The 24,366-nt window shown below is 39.3% G+C and overlaps 2 protein-coding genes across 6 annotated transcripts in view; one reads left to right on the forward strand and one right to left on the reverse strand.

Annotated features, from left to right (window-relative positions):
* The window catches only part of LOC120803536 (fibulin-2-like), a 31,596-nt gene extending 22,111 nt beyond the window's left edge, over positions 1–9,485 (reverse strand). For 2 of the 5 annotated variants that reach the window (XM_040152056.1, XM_040152060.1), the window contains exon 1: positions 2,164–2,230. The gene's annotated coding sequence lies outside the window, so the exon portion shown is untranslated. Of the gene's footprint in view, positions 1–1,415; positions 1,526–2,163; positions 2,231–9,176; positions 9,241–9,407 lie in introns of those variants that run through there. The other 3 variants (XM_040152058.1, XM_040152059.1, XM_040152057.1) reach the window with 3 other exon arrangements.
* nup210 (nucleoporin 210) overlaps positions 9,053–24,366 on the forward strand; it is a 29,218-nt gene continuing 13,904 nt past the window's right edge. Inside the window, exons 1-23 of the mRNA XM_040152054.1 lie at positions 9,053–10,097; positions 11,082–11,221; positions 12,762–12,893; positions 13,570–13,666; positions 13,946–14,096; positions 14,608–14,740; positions 14,991–15,149; positions 15,447–15,515; positions 15,616–15,722; positions 16,336–16,476; positions 16,612–16,749; positions 17,007–17,162; positions 18,343–18,541; positions 19,230–19,375; positions 20,454–20,672; positions 20,922–21,095; positions 21,500–21,692; positions 21,984–22,090; positions 22,589–22,693; positions 23,242–23,343; positions 23,565–23,693; positions 23,954–24,081; positions 24,163–24,298. Coding sequence (XP_040007988.1) covers positions 9,937–10,097; positions 11,082–11,221; positions 12,762–12,893; positions 13,570–13,666; positions 13,946–14,096; positions 14,608–14,740; positions 14,991–15,149; positions 15,447–15,515; positions 15,616–15,722; positions 16,336–16,476; positions 16,612–16,749; positions 17,007–17,162; positions 18,343–18,541; positions 19,230–19,375; positions 20,454–20,672; positions 20,922–21,095; positions 21,500–21,692; positions 21,984–22,090; positions 22,589–22,693; positions 23,242–23,343; positions 23,565–23,693; positions 23,954–24,081; positions 24,163–24,298 — 3,222 coding nt within the window. The 5' untranslated portion in view covers positions 9,053–9,936. The remainder of the gene's footprint in view (positions 10,098–11,081; positions 11,222–12,761; positions 12,894–13,569; positions 13,667–13,945; positions 14,097–14,607; positions 14,741–14,990; positions 15,150–15,446; positions 15,516–15,615; positions 15,723–16,335; positions 16,477–16,611; positions 16,750–17,006; positions 17,163–18,342; positions 18,542–19,229; positions 19,376–20,453; positions 20,673–20,921; positions 21,096–21,499; positions 21,693–21,983; positions 22,091–22,588; positions 22,694–23,241; positions 23,344–23,564; positions 23,694–23,953; positions 24,082–24,162; positions 24,299–24,366) is intronic.

Consider the following 24,366-nt stretch of genomic DNA (forward strand, 5'->3'; position numbering starts at 1 on the left):
AGGCTGTCTTCAGGAAATATGTACAATAATAACCCAACAAAAATGGTCAATTGTTGAAAAAACAGTGATGAAATAACAAACCGTCCCATATATGACAATGTTATACTTTGCCATACAAAAACAGTGTGTTAATTGTGTTGTGCAGAGATCTGCTTATATAGGTTATCAATTTGCAGCATGTGCATTATCATAAAATTGTCTGCTTCCCCAAAATATGGGTGAGGGATGTTATGCAAATACTGTACAGTCATCTGAGTCGATCTTTCATATCTGCCTTTAATAGCTGGTGGAGCATAAACTATTTATGTAAACCGAGATAACATCAAACTAAAACTCTATAAACTAGCAGAAGTACTGCTATAAGTTAATTTGATATATTATAATGTATAAAGTAAAGTATAGCTATGAATGCATTTGATGAGATTTCTGGAGCTTTCCTTTACATGTCATACTGTACAGAGACAGTGTGGCACTATAAAGTCAGAATGTGACATGCTTGCTCCTGTGAGTAAGTGATGTGACTTCAAATCAGAGAGCATATTGAAAACCAGATGTTTTCTATTTTATTTTTCCTGTTTTTCCTCACTGCTTGCATTTGTGCCAATTGCAAGAGACTTATGTGATATTTCATGCTAAAACGTCTGGTTAAAAACTAGAGATTAACTCAAAAACGTTCTGCACGACAAACTTGTCTGTAGACATTTCCTGCTGAAATGTTTTTAACCATTTCAATGGTGCTCTTTCCACAGCCTCTTTTGTTATCACATATTTCCCTAAATGCCCTAAACTCCATGTCCTTGGAGCAGATTTTTACCAAAAGAGGAGCAGCTGCTTACAGATGACTTTTTCTTCAGTAGAAACAGTCTATACTTATACTATATACTGGTACTATACTGTTCTCTGAAGTATGGAGATCCTACAACATACAGTATTTACAGGTAACTAGGTAGGACTTAAACCTCTAGTTACAAGGTCATTTATTTCAAGTGAATCCGCCTAACTGTGCACTGAAATTGAGAAAATTCCACAGCCTATTTGCTGAGCAAAACTTGCATGCATCTATTTAAAAGTAATAAAAATAAAATCAAGAGGTCACCAAAATAAATGTAGCATCTGCAGCTCTATCTTCCCTCGTGACTCAGGCGAAGCCACAGAACAACACAAAGTGCACTGCAGCTCCATTTAGAGAATCAATGATGTCTTTGTATGCTGTGGGTACAAAATCATTTTACCAGATCTTGCAGTCTTTCTGCTATGGTGCTTTAACAGGGTTGAACTCAGCCCTAAAGCACCAAAATCCAAACTCTCTGTCTTTGCCTATAAGATTCACAGTAAATGAGAGCAAAAATTTAACACAGGAAAAAAAAAGGCCTCTAGGTGATAAGGAAATCTGATGGAATCAACATGAAACGCACCTGGTCGGACCTTTTAAGACCTGGATGGGGCTGTTTTCTGTGAAATTTAAAGTAGCCCGTCGGGTTGTTTTTTCAGCTATCGGTCCGGGGAATGTGTCCCGGAGTATTTCAAACAGCGACTGTGTGCCTTGCCACCCCAGTGGACAGAAATGGACCTTTGCCCCTTTACACACCGTGACACGCTCGCGCGCGCAAATGCACGTGCACGCGCGCAAACACCGCTCCCCCGGACCCGCCAATAACCCAGCGCGCGAGCAAACACGCTGAAACGTCAATCCCTAAATATTTCAGCGTCGGGCAATGAATTAAAGCAAGAGTCGCCTCTTTATGGAAGAATGTTTGGGAGTAAAGTACAAACATGTGACCTGCGCGCTTCAGCTTTTCATCATCTGGGGTCATCGGACCACTGAATTATTTCTCAGGGTAGATGTGACTTCAACATTTGAACTTCATAGTCGTATGGGCGCGTATCAGACGTATATATAGCTGGGAAATAAAGCGCTCATTAGATCCAACCCGGTTGTCGCGTTACAGCCAGAAACAGCAGAACCACAGTAGTTCTCAAGTAAAAAAAAAAAAAAACAACATCCAGAGGTGAAACGGTACGATAATCCAGATCACAGAGCGTAGTATAAATCTAAATATTTGTCTCTGTCGTGAGACCCGTCAAGTGGAAATCAAAATGCTCAGCGTATTAAATTGTGCAATGGCATCGATAGTTTTTCTTCATAAAAGTCGTGTCGCCTACCTCGCGTCTCTGATCTTTCAGTGCGGGTGTGCTCCTGAGGAAAACTTGTGCGTAAAGTTTATGCCCTGACTCCGACTTGGGAGGCTGGGAGCGCCCTCACTGGCTTTTTTTTTTTTTGGGGGGGGGGCGGGGGCGGGACAAACTTCCATAAATTTATTTCCAACTCTTTCGAAATGATTTCGGTTCCTTTTTCTGCAAAAAATAAAAATAAAATAAAATACGAGAAATGGCTTAACATGCAGCTACGTCAGTGGAAAATAGGTGTTGTCAGTAGCCTGTCTAAGAAAAAAAAAGTGCGATGATCCCAAGAACACTGACTAAAAGTCTCTATAAGACTATACGATCTTACCAAAAAATAGTAATGCCTGTAAGAATATTCCAATAGCATGAAAATCGCAGAATTTTCACTTTCTGGTTCTTTGCATTTGTACAGATTGCATTATTACTGTTTAGCCTCAGTGTACTTACAGCTTCACAGCTTTCAAATAGGTGCCAAATGATTGACTGACATGCTGTTTACTACTAGAGATGCCAACAAGCCACGCTGATAAACTCATCTATTTCAATATTCAGCGCAGAAATATTCTCTGTTTTAAATATGTCCAAAAAAAGGAAATGCAGATTCACGCGGTACCTAACAACCCTCTTTGATAACAGACCAATTATCCTCTAAGCATTTACTACATGTGCTACAATAGGACCTGCATAACTTAGCAGAATTCATACTAATGAGACCTGGTATGACACTAGCCCACTGATGGCAAGCTCAACTTGCAGTTGACAGAATCATACGATCATTAATATCCTGGACACGGGAGTTAAGTTGCCTGGGGTTTTAGCCGGAGCTGGCTAAAACCCCAGGGAAGCTGTTGTCACTCTTCTGTGCAGCCCTGCCCTGCTATGGAGCCTGACATGCAACAAAGCCAAATCCGTCAGCTGCAGACCCTCAGAGTGGTAAGCAAGTAAAATCACCAAGGAATTAAAGTATGACATGAGCCTTTTCCTCCACAGATGTTGTAAAAATGACAAAGATTACAAAACACACATTACCCATGACCACCTGCATTAACATGTCTATCGCAATAGACTTGACTATTTTGTCAAATACCACTTCAGAAGAATTTTATCCCTTGTAACATTTCAACAACAAAAATGTAAAGCTTTCAGTTTTGAATTGCGTACTTTCAACAATCTCTACATAAAAATAAATCCTCTCCGTAACAAATCTCAGAAATGAACCCTTTAAAATGCTTCATGCCTCGTAGGTTTAGAACATTTGAGGCCCTGTGACTCCAGAGAGATGTCCTCATGTTGCAGGCAGAGACCAAATGGCCTGTTCCCCCCACAGTAGTTGACCTCTTCTTACTCCTCTGGGGCTAGGAACCCTTAGTGCAGTAATGGCTTTCAGCCTGCCAGATAATGTCATCTGACACGCACTGATTTGGGAGAGGTAATTGCAACCCACACTGTTGTAATTTCTCATTCATGCATGTTTGAACGGTGACTTATGTCACTACTAATTGCCCAAGCCCACTGACTGCAACCCTGCCTCTTAATAATCTACCTAATGGGCACTTTCTCTATTTCACACTAGGAATATTGAATTAAAGTTTAAAGTTTAATACGCCATGTTTATTATTTGTTCTCCAAGCAGAGTGAAGTCATTCTTGCCTCAGTTTTTCTGACGATAGCATAGCCTTAATATTCTTCAGACTTTTCATTAAAATTGATTGTGATTGTGACATCATTGTCTACTTGGGCCTCCTAATGCAGCAGGTGTTAATCTTATCTGTCCATTGTGTGATACACTGTCCTGCTCCTCACAGTCTTTGTTTAAACAGGTGGATGCAGCCTCATAGTGTTTGTTGCAACCTTTGTGAGATCACAGAGGTAGTCTGTGGGGTGATCTAAATTGATATATTGTATACCTCAGTCCTTTATCTGTTCGTGTCATGAGTAATTTCACAAGAATTTGAATGTGGAATCACCCTTACACATCATCCCATTACAGCATTGTGCAATATGAGCAAGAATCCCAGCAACAAGTGCCAGATGATTCTTTTTTATCCTCTAATAATAGTGTTCAGCAGTAACGAACCTCACATATGGCTAATGACCAATAACTGTTGTAGACCTTTTCTATAGCCACTTTTTTTCTTGTATACTCACATCAATATGTTTTCTGACATTGTGCTGCTGCATGTCTGTAAAATAAAGTAAAGAGAGGAAGTCTTTAAAGTAAACCAGCAAAGACAAGGCACTGTGCCTCTGTGGGGGGGCTACGCCATGTGGAATTGAGACCCAAATGTATGTGGTCAAAGTGACTCCCCACCTGTGCCTTGTAAAGACTTTCCAGGCTGTAGTTAAATGGCATGTCTGCTGAGGGCTGCAGCTCCAAGGTGCAACAGCTTTAGGATTAGCAGAATGTTCAGTTCTGCCTCACTTGTGCATTGAATATTCAATACATTTAAATATGTTGTGATATCAATAAAAAGAGTCAGTGGTAGTTAAAATCTAATGTCACAAACTATTCTAAAATATGCCATTATTAATAGAGTTTTACGTGATGTGAATTTAAATGAGAAATAAATGTCTTTGAGTTGTGAATAAAGAGTAGTTAGTATACATTAAATGTGGTGTACATGGAAGCCCTTTGGCAAGATTACACTTTTGTCCATGAGCATGAATGCATAGAGCTGCAAATCCAATCCCACTCAGCTCTATCCACTTAAGGCCTATGCCATGGAAATGGCAAGGGAATTTAAAGCATGTAGTAGATTGTTTAAAAGGGATAAGATACTTACTGTGCCGCTCCTATTATCGCTCCGTTTTACTTTATGCAGACCAGGTTAATCTGTGAGTGCAAAGGTATATTACTTCTCAAGGGAAAGGTTTATATTTGAAGGAGATTCTTTTTTTCCCTTTCATTATAATTAATAAAAAAAACCCCAAACATCCTCCAACATGAAGTTCACCAGATTGCAGAGAAAATTGCGAGTCAAGACCCTCTGGACATTTGCAGTCAGAGTTGTACCATGGCAATCATTTGAGGTAGTCATTTCTTGGAGCACATAAGATAGCTCCCTGAGGCAGAGGCTGATTTCACTGGATAGTAACACCTTTTATTATGCCTACCTACAGCAGTTTTTACTGTGCCTCACACCTAGGGGAACCTCAAGCTGTGTACTTCCCAAACTATTTGAAGCTGTGACCCTTCCCAAGCCAATTACATTTCTGGTGAAAGGTGACCTACCAGTTGAGAACACTGCCATTGAGTAAGCGTTTAAGTAAGTGCTATGGCCTTCTGCACCCACTTGTTTGGACCAAGCCAAGCATGGTGGCCAAGGAAAGTTCCCGACTTCACACCAGGAAGGATGTGACTGCTGATGCATGCCAGATGAGGACACACTAGGTGAAACGGCAAAGCGGCTGCAGCCTTTTGTGATATAGGAAAGTGTTTGATGTGCAACATATGTGGCGTTGTCGCATGTGTTTTTCGTCTAACAGCAGAGGTGAAATGCTCTAATGGTTTCAGGTACAGCAGATACAGCAGATCGGAATCTGAAAAGTCAACCTTGAAGAAAAAATAGCTGATTAAATGCACTGCAATCAGTAAATATTTCCAACCATTTGAGATCTTGTCCTTTTTTCCTTGGACATTAATTGATAGTGGATGCTGAGCTCCAACAGTGTCTGATTTGGACTGAGGAAGTCACATAAAGTTCTATCCGAGGCCCAGAAACAACTCTACATTACAAGCACTTATCCCTTTGAATGAGTTCAGTCTGGTACTGAACTCTGTGCTGTCTAGATGTGAGCCTCCTTGTGAAGTGCTACAGACATAGAGCGTGACATTCAGGTATTGTTTTCCAATACCATGTTCTCAGACATTACATCATTCACTCCTAACATCAATTGTACATGCACTGGCCATGGATAGGGTACAAAGATGAAACTAAATGTGTGGCTGAAGCATACACAGAACGGCCTTGTCAAAATAAATTAAAGTTGTGCTGTCTTCTCAGGTTTCAAATATTTCATTTTATTTCAACTCAAAGTAGCTTGAAAAAGTAAAAACAAGTTAGAACAGGCTTTGATGGTGAGAATGTACAGTATATCACATGTGCACATTGCTGTAGTTGCAATGGTTGTGATTAAAGCCAGCCTACTGAAACACAGCACCAGTCAGTGATGGGCTTTTATTGCTAATGCACTCTGACTCAAACAATATGTCACCTTTGGCACATAGCAGCTTTGTGTAAAAAAAAAAAACTTCAGAACCGCAGTGTATCTGCCAATCAAGATGTGCATCTCTCTGTGTCTAGAAAACTAGAGGCACAATCCTGGAGAAGCATTGCTGTAACAACTTCAAAGTGGTTGAGGGGATGGATCGGAAATACTGCAGCCAATTGAACCCAGAATGTATAATTAACATTCTGTTCACAATTCATGTTTTATCTCAGGGCCAATTTTAATGCTAGAAAATGTTCTCACACAGAAAGAAATTAGATCTTAGATGTCTTTAGGGTTTTGCTCGTTTAACTCGGCATTAAACCTTCAAACATGTTGCCATTTTGCTCAATTGCAGCCATGGTCTTCCAACCACTTCTCTTTTCTTAAACACCATATTGTTTAAAGGGCTCTGATGACATTTCCCTTCTTTACCCAGTCAAAAATAAACATGCCTCCTACTTATTGCTGCCATCAATGCCTGGATGAGGGTTATGCATAGGCAGCTCTCAGTGACACCTAGGGGTGAAAAGCTGTCCATTGCACTGAATGCCGAGGACCCAGACGGCCAAACTATGGATGCATTCAAAAGATGCAATGCCTGGCAGCCAGGTGTCCGTGATTGTCTCCCTTGTCTAGTTATTAGGGTTAATTAATAGTTTACTATTAAAAAAATCTAAATGTATTATACTGTAATTGTATTCTCCGGTTACTTATGTCAGCCAGCTTCTAAATGTCCTGCATATTATATTCAGTCACTTGTCTGAGAGAGTAGAAATTTCTTGAGTGGTAGGGCAGGCTAATGTTTTTTTTTCATTCATCATACATGGTCGGACAGGTCGATCTATTGGCTACAGGTGTCAAGAATTAGTCAGACACTTACAGGTTACCACTACAGCAAGAATATACAAAATTATCAGTGCAAACTATTATAGTCTACTGACATAGCTCTACAATGAGTCATGTCTTTGTCAATAAGCAAAAAGAGTTTTTGTTGACACAGTGCCAGAGCAGTGTTGGTTCAACTTTGATTTTTGAGGCCTAATTTAGGGATAGTGTTGTATTACATTGCATTATGGTGTTTTGTCCACCACTACACACATGGGAGGGACAACTATTAGAAAGAACTCTCAATATACAACAAACCATCACTACTAGAGCCTTAAAATCTACACTAGAGATGAATGTACACCTCTTTGACACAGTGTCAATAAAAACTTCAGATAGGATGAATTTAAGGACTTTTGAGTTGGATTAGATTGTAAATGTGAACCTATAAACTGGTAACTCAGTGGCATTGCTTCACCAGGGCTCTAAGTTGAATTTAATATTGCTAAACTAGGTGTGCCAAAAGAGGATATGGATGCTGCTTGACAATATCTAGGGGATGACAACCTACCATCAGAATGAGCACATACCCTGAGAGCTTCATGTAGGAAAATGCACTGTGTGAGTGCAACAAACTTAAAAGATGGGTCTGCAAATCTGTCTTTAAAAAAACACTTAGGTGCCAATATGAACACTGAGACAGGTTTTGCTATTGTTCTCCTGTTCACAAAATAAAAATCATAAAATCCACTGTCCCCGTTCTGCGCAAAAACTTTGTTGCAAAGTTAACTGAAGCTCAGATAAGGCTTCAGCAGTCTGATTTAGGCAAATCAAGTTCACATCTTCCAAAGTTACAATCTTTTTATTACGAAATTCCCTCTTTGTGTTGCTGTCATTGCAGATCAACAATGAAACGCTGTCCAGGGAAACATGAAAAGAGTAGAGAAATTCTTAACTTGTCTGGATCAGAATGCTGAAACCTCATATTGGCTTCAAATCAATTTTGGAAATACATTTTTGCATGCACCGAGGACTATGAATTTTGTCCTCCATCACTAAGCACATTAGGAAGGGATCTCTCACTGACCAGTCCGATCAGGAGGGATCATTACAGCAACCAATACGTGTTTCAATTAACAGATCTTCCCTCACCATTGATATGCTTAAAACCCATCTTAAGACCCATTTTATTTTCTTTAGCCTCTTAATTGTCATCATGAAGACATACCTGACCACACTCTGGCTTTTATTTAATTTTATTTGATTTGTTGTTTGTGCAATGGTGTTTGTGTTATGATTTTATCCAGATGTTCTGTGTTTTTATTTATTTACTTATTTCCTCTTTTTGTGCTCTTATTTGATTATTCCTGTGTTTTTATTTGATTGTAACCCTCAATCAAATAATTTAATCTCTCTGTAAAGTACCCTTTTTCGACGTTTGTTGTTTTTAAATCTGCTTTAAAAAAAAAAAAAAATTGACTTCACTACCTGTGGGCACCCGACTTTTGTTTTAAGACAGGCAATAAAAACTGCGAAAAGACCTTTTAAATAATTAAGCTATGACCAGTTAGTATTACTAAATCAGTAATTCACGAAAATGCAAAACAATTTCAGTTGATTTTGTATTTTAGTGGCGCTTTTTCGTAAACAAATTTGCAATTATTTGAATTGCCACAAACAAAACACACTGTGCGTTGCGGTTTCTGGGCTCCCTCTGAGTCTAAGGCAACTGCTCACTTCGGCCTGAATTTAAGCCTTATCGTGGTGGGGGGGGGTCAATAGGGGATTCAATAATCCGCCTGTGCACGATCTGATACACCTTACTCTTTTAGAGGTGCGCGGGATACCGCCTGGACTGGTCGCCAGTCTACCAGAGGGCCCACGTACAGAGACAAACAACCCCTCGGGCTCACACCAACATCTACGGCCAATTTAGAGCCGCCAATTGACCTAACCTGCGTGTCGGTGGACTGTGGGAGGAAGCCGGAGTACACGGAGGAAACCGGCGCAGGCAGGCAGGCAGGCAGGCAGGCACGGGGGAGAACATGCCCAGGGACCCAGGACCTTCTTGCTGTGAGGCGACAGCGGTAACAACAGAACCACCGTGTCGCTCAATTCACCTCAACTCAACTCAATTCAATTCGAAAGTTGGAAAAAAAAAAAAATCAAAAAAAATCAAGTTGTACCTTTAAGAAAGAGCGTCATCCCCGCGTTGCAGCCTCGTCTATGACGTTCCCTCGCTCCCGGCATGCACACTGGAAGTACAATTATTGCTAATGGCGGGTATTTGTACCAAACATGCTTATGTTAAGCTATCGCTTGCTAACTGTATATAGTAATATAAAACTTTTACTGATCTCGAACCAACTGCCGCTGTGTGCTTCAAAGCATCTCCGAGGACAAACAAAGTGAAGGACTGGAGTAAGAGGCGCAGGGGACATTGTAACTGTTACCATCATGTGGCTGCTCCCCGTCAACTACTGACAAGAACTGCAACTGGGCAGGAAGACAACGTGTTTGAATAGAGAAATAGCTTCAGTTGCGATGTTAGCTCCCTGAAACGTGTGTGACAGAGCCGCAACTCCAAAACTACTGCACGATTAGCGAACTTAATGGGACGGAGGGAGTTAAGCTAGCACGGAGACCCAGTGTTCATTCATTCATCCGACCGTTAGTTTCTCTGCCAATAAATCTCAGCAGTCCCATGAAACGGAAATGATTTCGGTAAAATTATCGGTCTCGGTGTTGCTATTATTAATGACTGTTGCTCGAATTAACGCCAGCTCGAAGCTAAATATCCCCAAGGTGTTGCTACCGCTTGCCAGAAGCACGAGAATTAACTTCACACTGGAAACTACGGAAGGCTGCTACCGATGGTAAGTCTGCCTCGTGAGACTGAAGGGGCTGCGTGCTCTGTGAAGGAGTGTCTCGCTGCATGGGTCTTGTCGGGGCACCCGTCTTACAGATACTGTATACGCCTTAGTCAGTTAATGGCAAGGCGTGGGGGCCATAAAAACTGCTAAAGAGCAAAGTTAGACCCGAGGGCTGAATGATTTTGCAGGTTATACATTGATTGTATTCGCTGGAAGAAGCTGTGTACTGCATTTGCAGCCAAGTAAAGGAAACCCACTTTAAACTCTTACTCAAGATTAATCCCTCCAACGTATTTCTAGTTAAATTTTACAGATATTGACAGATCCTGTACCTTCTGTGGAAAATGCAAAGAAAACCCCCTTTTCAACTGTTCTTTACCTGTGAGGAAAACCTTGAAACTTTTAGGATGATCTGGATGGTCTTAATCTCAGAGATCAGAGGCATTTTCAGTTATTTTGACACACGGCATCAAACACGAATACTTAGTAAGCTTCTTTATTTTAATGGCCAAATTCTCTCTAACCAAGCAAAGAGCACCGAAAGATGTGCAACATACTCCTAATTTCTTAGCAGAAAAAGGACTCCTTACTCACCTCTGTTACATTGCATAAAAAAATGAACCATCCGTACACCTGCTGGACTTGTGTACCGTATTGTTTCCACAAATAAGTAACGTTATTATTATTCTTTATTTGATTTTTCATTCATAGGTATATGGCTCTTTCTTTTCTGTTATTATTGAGTTTTACTGTTTTTTTTTTTTGTTTTGTTATTTGTTAATCATACATGTTTTAATTTGTGTATGTTTATCTTGCTATTTATATTTAAAGTGTGCAGTAAAGCTGCAATCTACCCCAAGTATGAAAATGTTATTCCCCGTAAAATCTTTCTATGATGAACATAAGGTCAAACCACATTGTTATTGTGTCAGATGAAGAGATTTATGGCTACCCCACTTACTGTATTTTCTGGTCATATTCTTCCAGGTCTTCCACCAGACCAGAGGTGGCAAGCATCCAGGCTGTGGATGAAGTGAGCGGCAGAGGCTGCTCCAGGAGAGCTGTTCTCCAGGCTCTCTCCACCCAGCCCTCCAGACTGACCAGCATCATTCTGGCTGAAGATGTTGGTAAATACTGTGATGCTACGTTAATCAACAATTAATAAACACACGTAGCTCATTCAAGAATTGTTCCTACATGTAGATAAGGGAAATGAAACTTTACATATTGTGGACTAGTTTTTTAAATGATGGAAAAACACCTTGAAAATGAGAGGAAGTTCATTGACCTGAAAACTGTTTTGTTCTTGGATATTTGTATTATATTATTAATCATTTTTGCTCAGCAGCTGTTGGTAGGTAGAGGACGCTGCTGCTGGTTTGGTTTTCACAGCAGCCCTCGTGCATGTGCTCTTATCAGTATTAATACAAGATACTTTATCATAATTTTACAGGCTGGCGGTCATTACCACAAACTGCTGTGGTTTATTTTTTCTGACCAAATGTTCATCTTGCAGTTGCCAGGAGTGCAGTGACAGATTCAGTGAATTGTTTTAAGATCACATTTTTTATGTTTTAAAATATGAAGAATTAAGAATATATTTAATATAAACTATATATTAATACTTGCCATTACAGAATTAGGAAGCGTTTTCAGCAGGGTCACATAGCCCTGGCTTGTTAAGTGTTCTTTTTTTTATAACTCATCGTTCTGGTTTTACATAGATTTATTGCAGGATACTATCATGAAAATCAACTAAGAAAACGTAACCTAGGAGTTTTAAAAGCTAGTAGTAGGTACAGCCACATAACAAGGTATAAGTATGTCGGGTATACCGTATGAGTATAGTAGTATCCGGTGTGATAAATGTCATGTTATACCAACTGTATGTCATCAAAATCTCCTGGGAAACGATCGCCTGAAAGAATGGAAACCCTGAAATGTGCACTGTAAGCTATTCAAAATTCAGGTGACATAAAGATATGCTCAGAATGTAAAGGTATGTTCTGTTCCCTTCAGTGTAGCAGATCTAATTGACAGGACCATACAAATTGTGTATGTACCATTACACATTTGTGCGACAGAATGCTCTGTCATCTGCTGCCTGAGGCACTGTCGGCCTGTCATGGATAACTGGCAATTTTGAGCATTTGCTTTGTAATCAGGAAAATCAGACGGATTGGAGCTTCCACAGAAATCTCAAATGTCTCTTTCAAATTTAAAAAAAAATATATCAGTGTCAGGTCTGTTCAAACCACAGTCACTGACTTTGAATGTGACCTAACTCACTACAGCTGTTTTAGGTTTACCAAAACATAATCTGATATAATCTGGCACTCATGCAACAGTCCGCTTAGCAGACCAGCAAAGCCACAACATTTGACTTGCTTGATAACAGTACACTCTGCCAGGAGGAGAGGAAGCATTAGAGCTTTCAACCTCCATTGCCATTTCCATACAAATGAACATAATAAAGTGCTTTAGCCATGCAATAGTGCTTTCTGTGCTTTGTGCCACAACAAGCATTACTGTTCTGCCTTTTTAAATTTCTGTTCCTTTAGAATACCAGGCCATTTTTCCACATTTTTCCTTGCTTGGTGAAAGTGCAGTGTTGTAGTACAGTATTTATTGTTTATAAAATGTTTTGTCCCCCTCTTCCGTTTGCAGTTACAGGACAGGTACTTCGCTGTGACGCTATTGTCGACATCATCAGTGAGATCCAGATAGTGTCGACCACCAGAGAGCTACATCTTGAGGACTCACCCCTGGCACTGAAAATTCATGCACTAGACTCTGAAGGTGTCATACACTGGTTAATCACAGGATAAAATGATTCTTATTATAGGCTGCTGGTGTTAAAAAATCCCTTAAGACTCTAAGAATAATTTACATCAATACTTGTAATATTACTCCATTCTCCTATTGTAAGTAGTCCACATTGTATTGTTTATTTGCTTCTCTAAAGACCTCTCAGCGTAATGACTGAGCTGGCTCTAGGCAGCATTTTGTTTCCCTTCAGGCTGCAACTGTGAGGTGGCTGTGTTTGTTCTGTTCTGCTGGTTCCATTTAGGGCAGACACACTTAGTTTAATGAACTGTAGCTGCAGCCTGATTCTTTCTGATTATGGCTCCAGGGCCTGGTGTTTTGTTTTTGTTTACTTTGGCCTAAAAGTGCATTTTAGATTCCTTAGATGGAATAGATTGCAAAAGGACATCATGCATCCTGCAATGAAAACTCTTATTATATGTTTTGCTTTAGATAATTTGACTAAGAGGAGCTTTCAGACATTCTGCTCACCATTCATTATACACTCAAGAATAAAGTAGTGGCCGCAGCTTCATAACACAAGTAGAAATGTTTATGCAGATATTATCTGTTCTTAATTATGTCACACATCCCCATTTTTAGTCCTAGAGTAAAGGTTTCCGGCGTAAGGAAATAGCAAGACTAACTCTTTTTCTTTTTTATGTTGTAGGAAACACCTTCAGCACCCTTGCAGGTCTAGTGTTTGACTGGACCTTAGTGAAAGATGTAGATGTGAATGGATTCTCTGACTCTTACAATTCATTACGGTAGGTTTCCCTGTGTCAGTACTTCACTCAAACTCTACTGAGCAGTCTGGTTTATTAAAAAAATTTGATAGCAAACCAAAAGTTGACAAGAATTTTATCAACCACCACTGATATGCTAACCTAACCATGAATCCTGTTGTTTTGCCAAAGTAGTGTGATGTTTGTATTATACTTCTTGTTTCCTCTTCCTCTTAAAATGAATCATTGAGGTCAGATGCAAGGGCCCATACTGAATTGCGTTTCTAATGTATTTTCTAATGTTTCTTTTTTCTCTTCAAGGGTACTTAAATTCTCTGAGTCCACATACACGCCCCCTGGGTACATATCAGAAATGGAGCGTGTTGGGAAGCAGGGCGATATTATTTTGGTGTCAGGACTGAAAACAGGACATGCAAAGTTGAAGGCCAAAATACAAGAGTCATTATATAAGGTAAGCTCTTAAGTGGTACAAAACATGCATTTTTTTGGCTGCTGACACTACCGCAAAGTTGAAGTTCTGCTTAAACTGCGCCCTTTTTTGTGATAGCTCATGTCCTGAGATGCATACCAAAAATGGCAAAAGACTGCATAATAGTAATGGCTCCTTCCTGCCTTATATATGATTTCACAACAGTAATGACAGTTAAGTTTTATATCTGTCTTGTCAAGGAATTTGTAGCTCACATTTCTTTTCATCAGGCAAACCTTTTACATTATTTATCATCCAAAGAAGCTAGTATGAAACTAAGAAGAAAGAAAAGTTATTTTAAGTAATAATATATAAAGCATATAAAAAAATATATATATTTAAAAAAAAAAAAAAAACCCAACAGCTATATGCAGTTTAAATTTGTTGGTTTGATTTATATTGTTGTTTTGAAAATGCCAAACAGTCTATTTAGGTTTGTTAAGGCGGGAAGCTGAAGCTTGGTTTTTCTGTATCTATGATATCGGTGCCACAGGATGTGGGTGCTGCAGAGGTGAGACTGCTGATTTTAGAGAACATCCTGCTGAGTCCCGCGCATGATGTCTACTTGTTAGTGGGAACGTCTATCCGATACAAAGTCCTGAAGATAAGACAGGGCACAATCACAGGTATGACTCTGTTTAGTGAGGAAAAAAGTCCATCATTTTACTTATACTTAGCTATCGTACTGTTTATGAAGCTATATTTAGCAAGCTCACGGCTCAAATATCAGTTGACTACATTAAAGATAACGTGAATTGATGTCACTCACCTTAAGCAGTTGATCGGAGCAGCTGTTTCCGTTTCAGTTTCAAAGCTCTGTCTAGTGCAGAAATGCCACCTCTTAAGTTACTTTGTGTTTGTGTTGTGTTTGTCCAGAGCTCTCTATGCCTTGTGATCAGTATGAGCTGCACCTTCAGAACAGTGTGGCTGGCCAGAACGGAAACCCAGACGTTGCTGTGGCCAGTCTGGATCAAAGCATCTCCACGGTTACAGCAGTTCAGCTGGGACATATCAATGTGGTGCTGGATCATAAAAGTATCCTTCTGACAAATCACACTTGTCTTCTGGTCTAGCGGTCATTATAATAACATAATGTACCGCACTTTGCCATGACATCTTCAGCTGATAATATATATCTGGTAATTTGTGTGTATTAACTGTAGCAATGAAGGTGTTTTTGCACTAACTCTTGGTTTTTATCTGTGAGCATAGAATATGATTAAAATACTAGGAGTAGTATTGTGAATCTGGCAAAAATTAGGCAAGTAAATGCGGAGCTGTCATTGTCAATGAATGTGCCTGACTTAATTTTCCTTAGTAGCATCTATTTAGGCCTTCGAATGCAAGGAGTGTCTCGCCTACCCAACAGCACTCTGTATGTGGTTGAACCAGGCTACCTAGGTATGTTTCTTGCTCTACCACAGAAAACATAATGAGAAGCATTTCATGGTGTCAGTACATAAAAGAGTCAGCTAACTTTTTTCTCTTTAATTTTGTTTAGGTTTTAAAATTAATCCCGGAGACAGCTGGGTTCTCGAAACAGGCAGATTATATGATATCTTCATTGAAGTATTTGATAAATCTGGCAACAAAATTTACCTGTCTGATGTAAGTATGCTTCAGTAAAATCACTAAGTTAATTTTAAAAAAAAGTTCATTGTGTGTTTGTGTGAATGCTGTGTCTATCACCAGAGAATGTGACTGGACGCATCCTGTGACCAGCACTGTGTTGTTCAAGCTTTCGATTAAATCAAATATTTCACATTTAATAAGTAGTGAAATGCAGGCAACAGAAACAAGCCTCTGCTATAGTTTATATAAGCTTTTTAATTTATTTTTTTTTTCCCATTTGCTCAGTTTTGTTACTCGGTGTTATTAGTAGCATTGCTAAGACATTGGGCCTGCATTCCATTGATTTGAAAAGGATAACATAAAAAAAATAAGATTGTGGACATCTTTTATCAGGCCCGAAACACACCCAAGAAATATTAGAGAAGCAAGATTTAGTGCACGTTGAGCCTTCTTGCACTGCGCTAAGAGTTTTATTAGCCAATATTTCAAACCAGTGATTTGTCACCAGTTTGAAAGTATGAGATCAAAATCTTGACACACATAAAAATAAGCCTTTATAGTCTATAAAGGTTTGAAACCAGTTTTCTATCTGCAGTGATACAAAGGCATTAGTTTGAAAATCTGTGTGTGGTTTATTTTGATTTTGCAGAATGTCCGTATTGACACTGGTTTTCCTGCGGAGTACTTTGAACTCCTGGAGTCTTCTCTGAATGGATCATATCATCGTGTCAAAGCGCTCAAAGAAGGCCTAACTCTCATTGATGCTACCCTAAGAGCTGTTGTGGATGAAGTGGGTTTAATTACAACTTTAACCCATCAGTCGGGATTTCATTTGGTGCAATATTATTACATTAACCTTCTGCCTATTTCTTCTACTTCAGTAGAGGGAGCTTGATCATTTCCTGTGGCCTCTGTTCTGTTTCAGAGTGGAAAGGTCCATGCACTCGCCAACCCGGTCCACAATGAACAGGATGTGGAAATCTATAACCCTATAGTTCTTAGCCCCAGTATTCTCACATTTCCATGGCAGCCCAAGGTTGGCGCTTATCAGTACACAATAAAGGTAATTATTCTTTTTCAGAACTTATGACAAACTTGGTGCTTGAATGGCTTTTAATCTGTCATAGGGCAGTAGTGTCGAGCATATGAGACCTTCTGTATGAAACTGTGTTTTTAAGCAGTAAATCCTATTCGTACTTTCCCATAAAAGTCTAAATTAAGGTTTTTGTCATTTTAACACCGAGTCTGAATGTGAGATCAAAAATGAGAGGTGCCATTCTGGTGCAGATAATGACTCCAATTCTCTGATGCTTGCGACAGGCCACAGGAGGGAGTGGAAATTTTAGCTGGTCTTCCTCTAATACAGCTGTCGCCACAGTGACCGTAAAAGGAGTGATGACAACAGTCAGTGACATTGGCGTCAGTGTAGTTTATGCTCATGATCTACGCAACCCACTACACTTTGGCCAAATGAAGGTAGGTTGACATAGAAGATGTTATGTCACATTATGAAACAACACACCTGTTAAATATTATTATGGAAGTTACAAGTGGTTATCCTTTACTGTTATTGGTTTTATCAGTTTTAAAATAGTGATTATAAAATCAAGGAATGCAAGTAGAAAAAGACTTTAGTTTATTTTTTTAGGCTAAAACATAATATGCTACCAGTGTATATATCTTAACAGGTATATTGTGGGAACTTAGACATTCATCAGCTATTGTGGACCTTGTTTCTTTATTTTAAAAGTCCTGGAAAATCAATATTCTCAGTTGGCTTCTTACTCCAGCGATGGGATCCCCCATGAATACACAATTCTGCTGACCTTCGAACAGATTTGCTTATTTCGCATGAGCTATTTCCACCTGTGCTGTTTAACAAACACAGCAGTTACAATAACAGTTGTGGGATTTGCAGGACACTATCGATCAAATCCGATGAAACCTCACCCACACAGTTCTAAAGAAGTAATATAGCTATTTTTAGCTGAGTTAGTGGTATAGAGAAATACTTAAGATTGTAAAGAAAATTTTCATGCATATTCATTAAAAGTCTGGTGTGCCTGTCACCAAAGAACAGCCCGGTGGGGAACATTACTATGGAAACTCGAGAGGTGGTCCCCATCATTTTTTGTTCCCAAATTAGCCACTGCTTAGCAATGTCAGAGTGAGCGTGAGTAAGCCTTCACTCACCCCAGATTTTACACAAAATGTACTTGCGTGTTTGGCATCATGGGGTTTTACACAAAAGTATTTCAAATCAATAGATATTTATCCACTGAGAAACGAAAGCAAATTTATTATTATTTTTCAAAGATAGATCTAAGTTAGATTTTGTCCTGCTTCTTCCACAGTTAATTTTAATTAAAGGTTATCTGTCATACATAATGCTCGCAGTTAATTTACTTGAAGAGGTAATTCAAGAGAATTGAAAAAATAAGAGATAAAGTATTTCCAAAGTTCATTATTATGAATAATGAAAAATAAAAGTCCGACATATAATTATCTTATTATCTAACTTAACCGTGCAGCTATAAAAGTAACTATTTATCAAAGCAAGATTACAGTGTAATAGCTCCAATCTACCCATTTTACCATCATTCACAGCTCTCAATCTTACACTCTTTAATGCCCTTTTGATCCTCTTTTTCCTCAGGTATACGTTGTTGAACCCGTGGCCATGGACTTTGCACCTTGCCCAGTAGAGGCTAGGGTGGGTCTGGTTCTGGATCTGCCTCTCAGGATTTTCGGCCTGCTGGAGGAGGTGGAGAAAGAGCGGGTTATGTTGAGTGACTGCTCCCACTTTGACCTGCAGGTTGAGGAGGAGAGCCATGGTGTCTTCCAACTACTCGACGGTAAGCCTGGGTGATCTGCAGGGGTCAGCTTGTAATGTAACAAACTTTCAAGAAAATGAATGGTTGGTTGAACTAGAGATTGGCATGAAAATATTTTGTGGGTATGGTTTATATGAGGAGGCCAGTTATGAAGCTCACTTTCTTTCATGAATATGTCTAGTCTACTTATAGGCGTACACCTTAGTTCAGTCCAGTGTGTGGGATGGGCACCCCTTGTGTTCAATGTTGGTTGTTGCAGTCATAACGGTGTAATAAGTTAAACTTTTATTAGTCATTTTTCCAAGCTGTACACTTTCTATTGCAGTTTCACATCCCAGTGGCAAGAATCAAAGAAATAATAAATACTGCAATCTGTATTAGTTGGCCACCCAAATAAACTCAATGGGAAACACTGAGTTGACTGTGCTTGACAAACAGCATGGGCACAGCCTTCTCTAACACTGAAGCATTTTTAATTATTTATGGTTTTCAGATTGTCTGTACAAAGTTTCTCTTTGAAAGTTCCACTGTAAGCAAGATCTACAGTTTTTCATTTTGAAATCTTTTATTATTTATCAGAAGAGTGGGCTGGGACAAATAATAAGACCTCTCTGTACTCCAGTGAAATTAGTATGTTTCTGTGGTTATATATACATTGTCTTTCTCTCTTAGTCTTTGGCTTCCCGTAACCCTCTTTCTCCTGATCCAGGGAGGCTGGCTGCAGGCCAGGACCACTGCAGTGGGGTGAGAGCCAAGGCCCTGGCCCCTGGGTATACCATGCTTACTGTCAGCTACACCCACGGCAACGTTCACCTCAGTGCCAAGATCACTATTGCTGCCTATCTTCCTCTCAGAGTGAGTCCAAAGGTCTTGTACTTCCAGGATCTTGCTCATCATGATCTTTGAGGCATATCATTCTACCCTCTTTTGCACATAGTGGATATTTCTCAAAGTCTCCACATGTCATGTCCATCTGCTAATTTCCTTTTGGGTAATTTTTTGTGTTTAATTTAATAGTCTACCTCACATATTTTTTAAGCCATGGGGCAGCTGCAAGGTGTAATAATCTTGAATTTTACCTGAAGTCTTTATTGTGATTTGCTTTTATTTCAAATCATCTCAAAGCACCATTTAGCTTTTGTCTTCTAAGGAAACAAAGTCAAATTTGCACACAGTCTCATAATTCATACACACAGTCTCTCCTTACAGTCAAGGCAGAAATGCGATGATCAGCAAGTGTTAAACTTTTCTCCTCCTGGGTTTCCTCTGCACTCTATGCATTTTAATTATGCATTATACACTTGCTACAGTGATTTGTTTCTATGCCTGGGCGATAGTACTGCACAGGGTGGAAATTGACCTCAACTGTTGTGGTAGAGTACTGAATTTAACAGTATGACATGTATTATGATGATGTGACCAAATCTCCCATCCTGAAACATTTTGTCTTTCCTGAACCACAGATTACAGTAGCCGTGGTTTTCCTGCATATTACATTCGGGTTATCAGTACAGTAACATGCTCTTTGATGACACGTTTTGGGTTTTGTATTTTCTATTTTCTGGGATTGAGTAGTATTTTTCAAAATATTGCAGACATTTTTGTGATGTTTCTTCACTTGTTGTGCCCTGGCGGCTAACGGTTGACCCAATTTTGTTTCTTTGCTGTGTAATACTGTGTATTTCAGCTTAACATTTCCCCAGCTAAATTCCTCTTAACAATAGAATAACCAAGATTATATGAATTAATTGACATATCTTACTCTTTTACTTTCAAAATGGCTCTCCACGACATTTTGCAGACCTACTTTCCCTGTTATTACATTTTGGTCTCCCAAATCTGTTGATATATGTAAAAGCATTTCTTCCTGAAGTGTCCTGTTATAAGTGTATGAACTAGTACATTTCCTAAAAAAACACATGTTATTTGGCAGGCGATTGACCCTGTATCTGTGGCTGTGGTGACTCTTGGATCATCTAAAGACATGCTGTTTGAGGGCGGGCCACGGCCTTGGGTTTTAGAGCCTTCAAGGTTCTTCTGCAACTTGAGTGCTGAGGATGATGCCAGCGTGAGCCTTACTCTGACTAGTCCCTCATCTCACAATTATAACCAGCACTGGGTCAGAGCAACCTGCAGGGCACTGGGAGAGCAGGTGGGATCTAGTGAAATCATATTGTTTCTATTTACCAGTCATGCCACAAAATAAAGAGTTGTATGGTTAGATTTCATAACTTTTTTCTTGTACCTTTATAATAAATTCATAGTTCAAAATCCAAGTTTTATAATGTACCTATAGTTATTAAAATTTCCAGTGTGCATATGGGAGTCTACTAGATGTATTAGTGTAATGGCTATTTTTGTCATCTGCTTTTAAGTGAGTTGCCATTATGCTATTCTCCAGGTGCTAGGGGTGATGGTGGGGAACAAGGCCAGTGTAACCAATCCTTATCCTGCTGTGGAGCCCGCAGTAGTCAAGTTTGTATGTGCTCCTCCATCTCGCCTCACCTTGGTGCCGGTATATACCAGCCCACAGCTGGACCTGACCTGCCCGCTGCTGCAGCAGAACAAACAGGTGGTATGTATGTGACCTGATGTGACAAGAGTCAACAAGCTGTGTTTAACTGTGTACATTTATGTTTTTTTTATACTGGTATTTGTTGTACATTGATTACTTAACTTTGTCCATTGCTGTCAACACTGAAATCCCTTAAGAAATATAATTTTTGTGTTTGTAAAATGCTTTTATGATAGAAATTATTTTGTTTTTAAAGGAGACAGCCAGTTCAGTTTTAAAAAGAGCACTGGCTCTTGCCATTTGAAGAAAACGACAGCTACCCATCAAAAGAGAAAGTATCAACAAATTACAGTTATTAAAAAGTAGCCTTAGCTTAATGATGATAATGATTAATGATGTCTTTCCATAAGAGAAGTAACATGTTTGTAAAATGAATTCATCATATAAACAATATGTTTTTCTAGGTACCTGTTTCAAATTACCGTAACCCCGTTTTGGACTTGGCTGCTTTTGATCAACAAGGAAGGAAGTTTGACAACTTTAGCTCTCTGAGCATGTTGTGGGAATCGACAAAGGTGTCGCTGGCCAGTATTGAACCCACTATGCCTATGGAGCTTCAGCTGTTCGAGGATGGCAACAAACAGATGAAACTCTACGGTAAAACATTGCCATTTGGCTTTAACCTATTTGGTTTGAATTTGTTTTGTTTTTAAGAAAGAGTGGGTTGTCGACTTAACTTTACTCTTTTGTTTAGACATCTGGAAAGTAATGAGGTATAAACAGGAGAAAAAAGCTCTGAGAGGCTTTAAAAAACAGTGGCGGCAGATGGGGAGTTATCCATTCACCAATCACTTGGAATTTTATTGTGTTTCCTGTATGATTGGTGTTTGTGTAATTATTGATTTTAAAAAATATATATATATTTCTTTTTTTTGTCATCTGTGGCAGGACGTCAGACAGTTCTTGTCCATCATCAGACAGGCATTGCTGCCATTACTGTGAAAGCGCTGGGTTACCAAGTTTCACATCTAGCAGCAGCCAATGTTCCCAGTCCGGTAAGTGAAAACAATGGCTGAACCACTAACAGACGTCAAAAGATTTTTTTCACTTCCTCTTAAAAAGCATGAGCAGCTGAATGAAACATTATTCAAATTACCAAATTTGTTCTTGCAATAGGGGATCTCTTGCAAAAGAAATCCTGGGCTCAATGACATTACTTGGTTAAATAAAGGTTATATATGTATTTTGATCTGCAAATGTTTTGCTCCCAGGCAAATCTTTGTCAGATTTTTTTGACAGGATGAAGATCCAACATTGATGGAAGTTTTTCCCTAGACTTTTAACTTGTAACTACATGTCATGTGCATATAATTGATCCTCTTCTTTTCATTTGATCTGTCCCAGCTTCAACTTACTTTCCATTTTCATTTATACACAAAGTTTTTCATTGGTAAGGAGGCATTACCAGCATATTATAGTATATGCTGGTATAATATTTACATATGTAACCATAGCACTAATACTGTTTCATCTCTTCTTCCTCTTCTGGACAGTATGATCCCTTGACCCCGGTCTCAGCCACTCTGGAGCTCCTGTTGGTTGAGGATGTGAAAGTTTCTCCTGACACAGTGACCATATACAACCACCCAGATGTGCGGGTAAGAGACCGATTTATCAGTGTTGTGATCTTACATACATATAACTAGGTTATCTCTTTACCCTAGCAAGTGTAAGCACAGACAGACACACTGGCTTTTCATGGCTTGTTTTACTATAAAGTATAATTGCATTGATTTTAATTATAGATAATATTATTTAGTCTTTTCTCTGCTGCAGAACAAACAATGGAGATTAACGTCATCACACTGGAAACAACTGAATGAATGTAAATGTTAATAGTCATTGCACTAGACACAGTGGAAACTTTGCTCAGTGGACCTCCCTTACTTAATTCTATGTGATGCAGAAGCAGTGTTTGGCAGGTGTGGGGGGTTGAATAACAGCTAGTGACCTGTGTAATAGGATTTGAAAGAGTGAGTGTGGGCAGAGGTCCCCTTTGATGTCACATGCAGGGCCAAGTGGCTATCACAAAAACATGACAATGAACTGGGACAATTTTTCTGGATCGCCTTGCAACATGGAATTACTTTGGTTATATAATGTTTTTCCGCACTTTCACAAGGCATTAATGTATTATATCTTGTAGGCGAACCTGGCCCTGCGAGAGGGTTCAGGACACTTTTTTGTCAATACCAGTGTTAAAGGGATAGCGGACGTGGTATTCCAGGAGGCCCATGGAACAGCTCAGGTAAGAAGGAACATTTGGGCTGTGATTTGTGAGGGATTAGTTCTGGGGAATCCACAATTAAAATATTGAAAAACATGCTTTATAATTTCAGAGAAACCTTATGATTGTTTGTTGGATAATGGATTAAAGTACACCGGTGCTTTAAATTTCTCCGTTGAATGCAGAGAATTGAATTTTTTCTAATGAAAATGCTGTGTTGCTGTGTTGCCGTGTGTGCCCAGGTCTCTCCCGTCCACCCAGGAGTGGTGAAGGTGATGGTTCATGACCTTTGTCTGGCATTTCCAGCACCTGCCAAAGCCACAGTACATGTTTCTGACATCCTGGAGGTTTATGTGAGAGTGGTTGACAAGGTCAGTTTTCATCCCCATAATCCCTCATCTTGGAGGGTCCAGGCACTGCTTGACTAGGTGATCCCTATTTTCAGTACCACACATTTCTGAAATGCCTCAATGTCATCTAAGCACTAAATATGGTTGTCCTCTTCTTGCACTTTCCTTCCCGATTTTCATGAAAGCTAGCCTTTCTTGAATTAGTATCATTAGGTTTGACCTGCCTGTTACCCAAAATAATTATTTCCCTCATGAATGGATGTCATTCGTCTTGATTACAGGTGGAGATTGGCAAATCTGTGAAGGCTTATGTCAGAGTCTTGGATGATAACAAGAAGCCCTTCCCAGCTAGCTATTTCCATTTCATGAATCTAAAACTCAAGGCAGCTTCTGCAATAGTCTCTCTAAAGTAAGTAATGAGAAATTTGGTAAAGATTTAAGAACTTGCAAGGATTCATTTAAGTTTCTGAATGTCTTTTTTTTTTTGCAGACCACTAGGAGAGTTCACAGAAAATGATACAGCTGTTTTTCTGGTGAAAGGTGTTTTGATTGGTCAGACCACTCTGTCAGCTGTTGTTGTGGATAAAAATGGGAGAAAAATTGCATCCCCACCTCAGCAAATTGAGGTATAATTGTGTGCTAATTTTTATAATGTCAGTTCAAATTTTGACTATTGCATATGATGCACATATTG

This window comes from Xiphias gladius, chromosome 18, assembly GCF_016859285.1.
Source record: "Xiphias gladius isolate SHS-SW01 ecotype Sanya breed wild chromosome 18, ASM1685928v1, whole genome shotgun sequence".
NCBI classification, from domain to species: domain Eukaryota; kingdom Metazoa; phylum Chordata; class Actinopteri; order Istiophoriformes; family Xiphiidae; genus Xiphias; species Xiphias gladius.